The following is a 12,713-nucleotide window of genomic DNA, read 5'->3' as shown; positions in this document are numbered from 1 at the left end:
TATATATATATATATATATATATATATATATATATACTGTATATTGAATAGTGCTCCTTCAGTTCTAGCAGGAATGACTGTACTGAAGTCCATCTGTTTTCCTCTGTTGCAGGATGGAGTCAACGGAAAAGTGTGATGTAGTGATCCAAAATTTCAATGGGAAATTTTTGAAAACCCCTCCAGGCATGGCAGGTATAAACTGACATTTACACACAAAATTCAGCTGTTTGACTCAATACATTTTGAATACTCATTGTTGTTGTTACCCAGCCTAAACGATCTTTTCATGAGAGAGGACTGAGCTCAGTCAGAGACTCTACAGGATGAATATGTTTAATAACTGACAGGAAAATTAACCATCACAGTGTTGATGTGGAGTGGGTGGGTGAGTGTTACGTGATTCAATTTTACAGAAACAGTAAGTTCTGTGGGTTACTGTTAAAATTATCTCTGAATTATTGCAATTACATACTGTTCTTGAGCACAAGAGACTGTGGGAGCCGTAGAGCCTTCTGGGTAATGCTGGGACAGAAATGGATGGACTTTTTCAGGTTCTTTTTTTCAGATTTGTTGTTCTTGTTCTTTGTAAGTCAGATGCTTTACCTCACATATGAAAAGGAGGAAAACCTTTCCAGCTTAATGAGTTACTGCTGTGTGAAACTGAAAAGAAAGTTACGTCATCGAATGGCAACTTCACTGTCTAAATAGTATTTTTTCAATGTTAGCATTTAATAAGTTGTTAAAACATTATATCCTAGTTGAAGGCCCAGCTCTTATAGTCATGGATTGCCTCTGTTATTCAGTCATTTTTCCATCAGCTCACTGGCAGTCTAGTCTGGCTGCTGTTTTCTACACAACTTTACTTTGCGTGTTTAAAGAGACTGCAGTGGTTTGATTTTTGCATAGAGTTTACGATTACTTGACTTCAGTGGGTGCACTTAACACAGAGTAAACCTGCTAATAAAGCTTTTTGGTAATTTACTGTGTTATAATCTGATAAAACAATCACACAAGGTGTTCGACCATGTTCCTCGGGGTACAATGTGGGGGGTGTACCACGAGAAGGGGATTGGGGGTCCGCTGCTACGGGTTGTTTGGTCCCTATATAGCGGTGCAAGAGTTTGGTTTGCATTACTGGGAGTAAGTCAGACCCCTTAAAGGTGTGTGTTGGACTCCACCAGGACTGCCCGTTGTCACCGATTCTGTTCATTACTTTTATGGACAGAATTTCTCAGTGCAGCCAGGGGGTGGAGATTGTCCAGTTTGGTGGCCTCAGGATTCCTTCTCTGCTATTTGTGGATGATGTGGTCCTGTTGGTGTCATCATGCTATGATCTTCAGTTTTCACTGGACTGGTTCACAGCCAAGTGTAAAGTGTCTGGGATGAAATCAGCACCTCCAAATCCGAGGACATGGTCCTCAGTTGGAAAAGGGTGGATTGCTCTCTTCAGGTCGAGGGTGAGGTTCTGCCTTGAGGGGAGGAGTTTAAGTATCTTGGGGTTTTGTTCACGAGCGAGGGAAGAATGGAGTGTGAGACTGACAGATGGATTGGTGCAGTGCCTGCAGTACTGCAGACTCTATGCCAGTCAGTTGTGGTGAAGAGAGAGCTGAGCTGTAAGGCAAAGCTCTCTGTTTACCTGTCAGTCTACGTTCCTACCCTCACCTATGGCCATGAACTCTTGGCAGTGGCTGAAAGAACGAGATTGCAGATACAGGCGGTTGAAATGAGTTTCCTCTGCAGGGTAGCTGGACTCTCCCTTAGAGATAGAGTGAGAGGTTCAGTTATCTGGGAGTAACTCAGAATAGAACCGCTGCTCCTCCACATTGACAGGAGCCAGTTGAGGTGGTTCGGGCATCTTGTAAGGATGCTTCCTGGGTGCCTCCTTAGGGAGGTGCTTTGGGCATGTCCAACTAGGAGGATATACCGGGGAAGACCCAGGACACGCTGGAGAGTATACATCTCTCGGTTTGCCTGGGAACACCTTGGAATCCTACCGGAAGAGCTGGAAGATGTGGCTGTGGAAAGAGATGTCTGAGCCTGCTCAAGCTGCTGCCCCCAAGACCCGACTTGAGAACAAGCAGAAGATGATGGATGGGTGGATGGATGGATTTTTTTTTTACTATGTGAAGATTTGAGATGCGCTCAGTTTCAACCTGTTCAAAAATCCTCACTGAAATTGTATTTGCTTTAAAATGAATGGATGTTAATTATTCCCAGGCAGCACGGTGGCACAGTTGGTAGAGCTGCTGCCTCTCAGTGAGCTGGTTGGCCTGGAAGAAATCCTGACCGGGGCGGCCTTTCTGGGTGGAGCTTGCATGTTCTCTGCGTGCATGTGTAGGTTTTCTCTGTGTACTCCAGTTTCCTCCCACAGAACAAAAACATGCATGTTAGGCTGACTGGTAACTCTAAATTGTCCCTAGGTGTGAGTGAGAGAGTGAATGATTGTCTTGTTTGTCTCTATGTGTCCCTGTGATGGACTGGAGACCTGTCTAGGGTGTCCCCTGCCTCTCACACAGTGATGACTAGTCATGGGCACCAGTGACCCCCACGACCCAAAAAGGAAGAAGTGGTTAAAGATAATGGATGGATGGATGGATGGTTAATTATTCCTTTTAGGTTTACATTAATAATTTCCAATATTACAGTTGTACTTTGGTTTCATTACTTAATGACATTTTACAAAAACATTGATTCAACTCAATCAGAATTATTGAATTTACATGTTGTACTTGAACATAAGAGATGGGGTGAGCCACATTGCCTACTGGGTAATCGTGGGACAGAAATGGGTTTACTTCTTTAGGTTATGTGTTCAAATGGGTTGTGAGTTCTTGGATTGTGAAACTGAAGGTAAAATGATGTAACTGTGACTCGGTTGCATCTCTGAGTCATGGTTTGTCACCGCTGTACATGTTCAGTCACTGACAAGGTGGAATGAGGTCACATTTGGAATTAATCTGTTAATACTGACTTAAAGTCATTATTTGTGTTTTTAAAGTCAACTAGCTGTGGCAGCCATATTAAATAGAGTTGGGTCAAAACTTTAATCAGTTATGTCTGTACAATGATTTATTTTTGCATGTTTTATTAAAATCATTTCAGTGGTTAATGAGATAATTTCATAACAAACAGACATGCCCACACAGACAGAGACAAAAACATCATCCACCTTTATCTTTAGTTAAAAATGAGAACACATGAAAAACAAGGCACAAAGCCATAATGTCAAATTCAGCTGGCCAAAAATTGTCACCGACAGTTTTCTGAGAATCAGTGCACAGTACATCCAGTTCATCGCAGTAGAGTTAACTGCAACAACTGTACTGACAACTCCTCACAGTCCACCACACCCACTACAGTATGTTCCCTGTAAACACATCCTGGATTTAAAATTGCATTTCTTTAAAACATTTTTTGCCTGTTTGCATTCACCTGTAATCATTCAGGTGAGAAGTGAAGAAGAATTTCTTTTCACTGTTATGCCGACGATGCACAGCTTTACATCAGGACTGGAGCATCATCATCACCATTGTCATCTCCATCTTCACTCACTGCCCTCTCTACCTACCTGGAGGAGATAAGGACATGGATGAATCAGAACTTTCTTCAGTTAAACTGCTCCAAAACAGAGGCCATACTGATTGGCACCCCTCAACAGGTTCAAACCTCAACTATAACGACTATTTCCTTTTCTGGACAAGACATCCCCCTCTCCACCTCTGTTACAAATCTTGGAGTAAGAATGGACTCTCATCTTACATTTGAAAATCACATTAAGTATCTGTTTAAAACCTGTTTCTTCCATATTCGAAATATCTACAAACTTCGCCCGTCTCTCACTTTTGCTGATGCAGAGAAACTCGTTCATGCTTTTGTCTCTTCCAGTCTCGACTACTGCAACTCCCTGTTTACTGGAATACCCGGCAAAAACCTTCAGAAACTTCGATATATTCAAAACAGTGCAGCCAGGATTTTATTGAGAGCTATTAAATTTGAACATATTACACCCATTCTCCATAACCTCCATTGGCTTCCTGTCACCTACAGAATTCAGTACAAAATTGCTCTCATCACCCAACGGTGTTTATACGGAAATTCACCTGATTATCTGAAGGACCTTCTTGCTCCATATTCATCTACCCGGTCCCTATGACCACAGAACAGTCATCTCCTCCACCTTCTACAAACTAAATTAAGGACCATGGGAGATCGGGCATTCTGTGTGGCTGCCCCCCACCTCTGGAACTCCCTCCCTGAATATCTGAGAGCTCCACAATCATGGACTGACTTTAAAAAAGGCTTAAATACGTTTCTTTTTAAGCAAGCCTATTCTGCCTCCACATGATTGTATCATTGATTTTATCATTGATTTTAGTTGCACTCTGTAACACTTTGAGATTTTTGTTAAAAGTGTGTTACAAATTAAATTCATTATTATTATTAAGTGATCAATCGCATTGTGAATGAGGTGAATTTTACACGTACAATTTATTCATGACATCATGACTTTTTGTCCAAACCACACTGAGCAAGATCCAAAAAGAAGAAATTCAAGATTTATTTTTATTTATTTATTTTTTTATTTCAAGTCATTGACTTATTACAAATAAACAAGCAGTACGCCAATGTCCCCTTCGCTGAGGGATTTGAATAGTGAATGTTCGTGGTTTTCGATTTGAGTGCTTTTATGGACTGGAGTTGAACAGAGAATTCAGGGAAACTTTAATATTTTGGTGCAAGATAATTAAGTGTGTACAAGTTACACTAAGAACAGAGGGAGGTTGGGTTTTTTTTTTTTTTTTTTTTTTTGTGGCAATGCAGAGTGATGGATCCTGGCAAGTGGAGGGAGCAATTTTGTCCACCTCCAGGTGCAGTGGAGGAGCCAGTGGGTGGTCAATGGAGGCCTTGACCTCCATATCTTAATCTTCAGCCACCCCAATCAATGAAGGAAACTATACTTTTAAGGAATATAAAAACTAGAAAGCATATTTTCCTCATATAATTAGGATGGCCGTTTTACATAATGGTGGTGGCCATTTTGAATTTTGACATGGCATCTAATTGTTAATAGCGTTATAATGTGGAGTTACCCAGGTGAACAGACTGAGAGGGAAACAGAACCAGACTCAACTGTAATTGAAAATGTTTATTTACAGTGAAAAAATAAATTTACAAGCAGGTTCAGGGTCTGTGAAGACAGAGGAGGAGGATTATTCTTGGACGAGGATTTGGTCCAACAACTGAATGTTTGGTTCTGTGAAAGGCTTACAGTTCAGGTAGTTTGTATGGCTGTTGGTTTTGCTCCTTCCAGGGATGATGAGAAGGCAGACTCCAAGGGCAAGTGGTGGAAGGCGAATTCAGGCAGCTGAGCACCAGGAAGCATAGGTAAGTATCCCCTCAGGATCTTCTCCAATACTTCGAATTACAGGACAGGATCCGGTACATCCAGACTCTGAAAACGTGGACACAAAACAAGGTGAGTCTTTCTAAATCTTTAAGCACTGTACAGGGCTGGAGGCATACGTACCAGCAGGTCAAACAATGCTCCAGCACTGACTGGAGCTCCACTGGAGCCTTAAGTACTCCTGGCATCAATTAAGGAAACTGGCCTCAGCTGCCGCTGCTCATCAGCGCCGCCCCTGCCTTCAGGAACCTGGAGGAAGGAAAATATCAAAACCCTACAAATAGCAACCTTCCTTAAGCCTATATACAGCCACATGTCAAAAATGGAAGTTGGTACCTCACTTATTTTACAAATTATTCAGCTCACAATGTGGGTGGGCAGTTAGACAGAGGGAGGGTATCATGAAAGGCCAAAACCAAACTTTTTGAGGGGATGTACATTATTAAAATCAGGTTTTAAAAAAGGTGTAACAATACTTGTCAAAAATCCTGCAGTCTTACAGAGTGATAATTATCTCCTAAAAGATTCATGAAGTGAGGGCAGCAAATATTAAATTTCCACTTAAGATAAAAACAAAGTGCTGTTGAAATGTAACAATTTAAAGAAAGCTCAACCAGTGTTAAGATACTCTAAGTAGCTTCATCTCCTAGGGTAATGTTGCTTTGCATGAAGTATCATCAAGGTATTGACCTCTCGTGTGTCAATAAGCTTCATTACTTCAGAATAAATAACATTCAATCATGTTGGTCTTATTAGAAGCTTCAGGAGTCTTTTCACCATGCTTCTAAATATTATAAGGTGAATTCAAATTAATGTAAGACATTATAAAATGCTAAAATATGTGCATCATCCACATGACAAAATAAGGTTATTATTCATTATATCCAAATAGTTCTGATCTAAATACCTGTCCAGTATGATACAGAAATGGTCCTCTAGATTACGTTTAATTTTAGAGCATGCAAAATTATTTTATTACAATTAAAGTAACCAAATCCATCCATCCACTCATCATTATCTGTACCTGCTTCTTCCTTTTTGAGTCATGGGGGTCACTGGTGCCCATGTCCAGCAGTCACTGTGCGAGAGGCAGGGACTACCTGGACAGGTTTCCAGTCCATCACAGGGCCGCAGAGACAAACGAGACAAATGAGACAATCCTTCACACTCTCACTCACACCTATAGGGACAATTTAGTTACCAATCAGCCTAACATAATAATATATAATAATCATTTTATTTAAAAAAGTGCCTTTCAGGACACCCAAGGACACTGACATGAATGTTTTTGTCTGTGGGAGGAAACTGGAGTACCTGGGGAAACACATGCACGGAGAGAACATGCAATCTCCACCCAGAAAGACCTTCAGTCAGGATTTGAACTAGGGTGACCTACTCGCTGAGAGGTGGCAGATCTACGGATTGGGCCACCATGCTGCAAGAAACAACCTCCAGAAAAATAAAATGTTAAATTTACTTGTTTTGTTTAGCTTATCTTGTTTTATCTGCAGACAGTGTTCAAACATGTCAGATTCCATAATGGAAATAACAAGCAGAGGTCCAGTTTCCAAGGCAGCAACGCAAACTGAAACCAGAACAGTTCCACTAACAGGTTTTTCTCCGTCTGCACTGGACGTGTCATTTGTGGCCACACATCAATATAACAAATTCTGCTTTTAAACCTTTGTCCAAAAGGCTTGTTCCTTTGTTTGTATGCTGTGATGTATTTTTAAATCGTTAAAAAATACACCAAAAAGAACATTGACTGATGCACAAACAGCATTAGGGCTAAGACAGATTTCCTCATGCAGCTTAGGAGGAACAATTAAATAAAACCTTTACTGCTCCATCACTCACCTATCATCAGGGGTTAGAAAAACTAAATGACGTCCAAATGTTCTGCTTACTCCTCAGGTCTGGGAAGATCTTACATCAACACTTAGACAGACATTTTTTTGGTCAAAAAGGACACAACAGAACATAGAAACTGTTGAGAAACGCTTGCACTGCCAAATTCAATGTTTGACCCTTTTTTAATTACTTCAATCCACTTTATATTTCAAGGTTTTATTGCTCCTGGAAAGATTTGCACAGTTTGAGAAATGCAAAGATCTGCTTCATTTTCTGCCAATGTTGGTTCTTATTTGTGTGAAAGAAAAGTAGCATTTTTCTTTCTTTGTTTTTGTAAGTGAACACATTCTTTTGAAATCATTTTGCATCATATTCTGCCCTGTTTGTGGTGTTCATGGACAGGATTTCAAAGTGCAGTCGTGGAGAGGAGGGAGTCTGGTTTGGGAACCATCTCTTTGTATCAGGTGGATGAGTTTGAGTATCTGGGTGTCTTGTTCCCAATTGATGGTACAACGGAGCGGGAGATAAATTGATGGATTGGGGCCTCGTCCTTATTAATGAGGGTGTTGCTTTGGTCAGTTGTGGTGAATAAAGAGCTGAGTCAAAAGGCAAAGCTCTGGATTTTCTGGACTGTATACACTCCAACCCTCACCTGCGGTCATGAGGTTTGGATGATAACCAAAAGAACCAGATCCTGGGGCCAGTTGTTCAAAGGAATCAGATTATATTTTGGATAATGGATTGGATAAAATCTTGAAAAGTTGGTTGTTTAAAACCAAAAACAGATTCTAAAATTGAATTAGATCACGTAATCCAGTTCTGGTTTTAATCTGGATCAAACCCTCAGTTTGTGTTGTTCAAAACTTTCAGTAGGATTGTGATCATGTTGATCCAAAAATATCTGAATTATTCTGTTCCCAGCAGTTTGGTGGGTTCAGGGTATGTTTTATGAACCAAATGTGATTTAAATTAAATTAAAACTTGTCAAATAAACACCATTCATCATACAGTATATATACATTTATTTTTTGATTTTTTTTACTGATTTTCAAAGCATTCAGGTGAAATTATAGACTAGTGTACTTTTCACTACACACCTGTAAGATAGAGATAAAATGATCCTCTCAATAGCAGTAAAAAAATTACTTTAATTGGAAACTTAATATTTACAGCCCATGATCATTGTTCAAAAATAGTTTCTTACAATGGCGTTCCATACTGCACTCTCCTGTGCGAATGTCGGCAGTATGTCTTCATTTTCAGCCGACTCAGGTGCATCGTTAACCTCATCACAGAGAAGAATGTTCCACTTTATAGCAATAATTCTCTGACTCTGATATTGTGCAGGACAATGCATGTAGGTATTATGTGGCACACTCCTTGGGGTACCAGCAAGTTGTTGAGGCACACAAAGCATCTCTTTATAAATGCATTTAAATGCTCAATAGCGCACCTCATTTTAGAATGAGTAGTGCTGAAGTGTGCCTGCTCAGGCGTGTTTGGTGCAAGAAAAGAGGTCATCGGCCATGGCAGGAGTGGATAGGAGCTGTCTCCCAATATTATTCCATCTGGCCTGGAGCCTTCTGTTTAGAGTGCTTTCCCTCAGGATATGTGCATCATCAACAGACCCAAGCCATTTCAAAACACAGTTTGTAATGAGGTTAGGCTCACTCACAAGTACGTTTTTGTAAGGATGGTACCATTTGCTGTTTCTGTTTGTGTCTGTTTCCCTAGTGTTTCCTCATCAGTTTAATTGGTGCCACCTTTGTCTCGTCACAGCTGTTGTAATCACGTCTTGTCTTGTCCTTGTATATAAGCCTCCTGTTCTGTGTTGTTCCTTTGTCGGGTCGTATTTGTTGGGTCTCTGCGTTCTCCTGTGTTCTCCTGCGTCTCCCCTGAGCTCTCCTGAGTCCTCCCTGAGTTTCCCTCTGAGCCTTCTGTCACCACGTAAGTTTTGCTGCCTCGTCAGCGTGTTATTTTGTAAATACACTCCTCCATTAAATACTTATTTTTGTAATCTGCCGAGTTGAGTCCTGTCTGCACTACTGGGTTCGTTCCTGTCTAACAAATCCTGACAGTTTTTGCTGTGCCTTCCATTCCTGTTGATGTATTCCCACTCTCTCTCTCAGGGGAAGCTTGTATACACATGAGTACAATTGATAACCCCAATAGTATTGGGCATGTTCCCAAAAAGTATGAATCTCTGCTTGGTTTGTGAAATCTGGTCATCCCTTGGAAAACAGACAAACTGATTGGCCAGGTTGGGACACAGTTTTCACCACATTACCCATGGTTGATTTGTCTGCCCATACTGTTACCAACAGCTTGGTAAAAAGACCCAGAAGAAAAGAAACACAGAGTGATGAGGACCTGTTTTTCCACAGACAGACTGACTCCTGGTTCTACATTGAAGCTCTGGCCTGACAAGGTCTGCATTGTCTTTAATATCAGCATTCTCAATCCCTAACCGAGCATGAAGCTTCTCATTGGTGTGTAGAGGGATATGGGGCTGGATATATATGTAAATGATCAGTTATGAGTTAAGCTCATAAGATATGCATTTATTATGCAAATAACCTCAATGTGTGGGCAACACCTCTGTTTTAGAGGAAAAATCTGTCTCTAACCCCAAATTAAATGTAAACTGAAACATGAGTTCTTCTCGTGTTTAAAGGGCATCAAATCAGTTAATACACAGATATGCCAAAATAATCACAAATTCAGTTGATTTTATGTATTTTATTATAAAAATAATCTGTGATATATGTTAAGAAAATTATGCATGACAAAAGTTAACTGAATAACAAAATAGCTTTGCATCAAATGTCTGATTTTTCAAATCTTTGAAACTTAAAAAGGCAGATTTTGGACTGGTTCTGTTTGTGAAGTAGTTAAAATTTGTGTCTAAAGTGAGCTAGGTTTGCAGTTGTGATAGGTTCACCAGAAGTGCATTGAAGAGTCTCTCTCACCAGAACGAAATGTCAGAATGTTCCACAGCTGCTTAAAATGATACCAGCAAGGCCTGAGATGCTCCAGTGACTGAGAGCCTCATTGTCTCCTCAAAGTTCACCTATCATCGGTTGGAGGGACGAAGGTCCGGCCACTGGCTCTGAAGTCAGCTGGGATTTACCACTCTGCGGTGTAATGTTTCTGGTTCGGTCAGGTTCTCTCGTCCTGAGATGTGTGCAGAAAGGATGTTTCTCTTCTTAATTCTCTTCCTAGGATGTCTCTCTAGGAGGATGCGTCTTTCTCTGAAGTTTGCTCGAAGTCCAGTTGAAGTGCGTTGAGTCCTTGAGAAGTAGATGTGCTTGCGAAGAAGTAGTGAAGAAAAAGTCGAAGTGAAACTTAACTAACTGTCTGTGTGTTACAGATTGACTTTGGTCCACCTCTCTGAAAAGGGATGGTCCTAACTCTTTGTCATGTTTTTATCAAATCTAAAGTCCATTTTCTCTGTCTGCCTTCAAAAGTTACTCTTCTTTTAAAAGAGAAAAATAAGACAAATGATTATCTTAAAGAGAGATTACTTAAAACACACATTTTCATGAATAAACATTCAGGTATGAGAATAAAACAGAATCACTAACATGCAATGTTCTTTAAATGGTGTCGCTGGTCGTCTCCTGAAAGGAAAATGTCATTAAACAAAAGGGTTCTTTCAGGTTTTATCTGCATGGGAACCCATCCTGGGAGTAATACTCCTTTTTGATAAAGGTAAAGTCTCAGCAGATGTTTCAAACTTCGAGGTCAGTTGAACCAAAACTCATTAAAATGAGCTGTCCGTTTCATGTAAAATGAGTTCATATTGGCAGTGAAGTTAACACAGTGACAGTTTTTTTAATTACATTTACATTAGTGTCAACTAAGTAGTTTGTGAGCTGAGTTGAACACCTGTAAAACAAAGTCTGTTTGTTCCCAAGGGAATATATGCATCTTATTTTAAACAGTTTCAAACACAAAAACACATGAATGATGTTTGTTTGAGCTGAGATGAACTGTTTCTGAGGTGGTGTACTCTTTCTGAGGTGATGTTCCCCTACAGGTGTATTTTTCTGGTGGATTTGTACACTCGACAAATGCCCTTCTTCTATATTCGCTCCTACCAAATTGGTAGTGGCGATGAACTGTACCTGCCATGTCAATGGCCCTGTGTTAGTCCTCTGAGAAAGACTGAATGGGATGGTGTTTTCACAAACTGATTTGCTTCACCTTCTTCTCTATCAGTCAGTCAAGACTTTGGCTTGTATGACCTCTGTGCATCATGCCAAACAGGGGAAATCATGGACTCAAACGGATCTAATTTCACAGTGGCGGAAACTCATGCATTTCTGGAAGGTGTAAAGCATCAATATGTCTCTATAGTAGGATGTTTTAGTTCTACAAAGGGAGGAGAACTGACCAACAAGAACAAAAAGACATTTGTGCTGAAATCACACGGAATGTAAATGCCACAGGATCTGACCAGAAGATGACCATTGATCAAATGAAATTTAGATGGAAGAATCTAAAGGCCAAAGCAACAAAGGACCATGCAGAGGCAAAATACCCTCAAACAAGCAACAAGCCCTTCAGAACAGATGAATACACTGACTTGGTTCTTGACATTATTGGAGGGGAGCATTCATAAGCTCTACATGGGATTTAGGGTGTTGCAGGGCACGGTGAGCCAACAGTTGAAGAGCCAGTCCCTACTGTGCAGCTACAGTGTAGCTAAGTTGAGACAGTAATCACTGCAACAGGAAGTCAAAGAGGCTTAAAATGTAACCCCTATAGGGCACTTTTTTAAATGAGAAACTGAAAGAGTGGAGGTATGTATTTGCCTGGTAGAGGAACACTATAACCAAACTGCAGAAAACCAAAGCTAAACTTAAGACACTTCTTATGAAAGCACATCTTAAAATATTTGGTCATTCCACAGAAGAAGACTGAATACGTGCGTCTTTTTATGTTTTATGGTTTACAGCCCTAAGAGGACGTGAGTCCCCCTTCCCATGGGCACACCACCTGTAGGAGGGGCCAAAGGAGTCAGGTGCAATGTGGGATGGGTGGTGGCCGAAGGCGGGGACCTTGGCGGTCTGATCCTCAGCTACAGAAGTTGGCTCTCGGGACGGGTTGATGTGTTTGTGCAAGTAAATATGGGTCTGCAGCAGCTGCTCGTTGGTTAATGTTGGGGTCATTTTACAAGCTTGCATTTAAAAACAGCTTACAGATGAATTGTGGTATTTCTTATCATTTAATCAATTTAGTGTTCTTGTATAAGAGAATAAAGGCAGTACCTTACTTCCTTACTTCCTTTCTTCAACAGAAATGTTAGCATGTTATACAGAAAAGACAGGATGAGTTTAGATTTTGAGATTTATTTTTTTGTCAGTCACCAACCAAATTTGGCAAATTTGCTACTTTACTGCTGAAAATGTTTGCATATTTGACTCCAACAATAAAAAATTCAATGTTTTCTTTT

At 40.4% G+C, this 12,713-nt stretch overlaps 1 protein-coding gene across 1 annotated transcript in view; it reads left to right on the top strand.

Moving 5' to 3' along the window:
* The window catches only part of LOC119410358 (RNA-binding motif, single-stranded-interacting protein 3), a gene marked incomplete in the record, with an annotated part of 147,206 nt that overhangs the window by 87,991 nt on the left and 46,502 nt on the right, over positions 1–12,713 (top strand). The window contains 1 exon segment of the mRNA XM_037677268.1: positions 113–192. Within this exon segment, the coding sequence (XP_037533196.1) occupies positions 113–192 (80 nt within the window).

The sequence above is a fragment of the Nematolebias whitei genome, chromosome 5, assembly GCF_014905685.2.
Source record: "Nematolebias whitei isolate Nwh7 chromosome 5, NemWhi1, whole genome shotgun sequence".
Lineage (NCBI taxonomy): Eukaryota > Metazoa > Chordata > Actinopteri > Cyprinodontiformes > Rivulidae > Nematolebias > Nematolebias whitei.
Note: the sequence above shows the minus strand (reverse complement) of the source record. Positions and strands in the feature narration are given on the sequence as shown.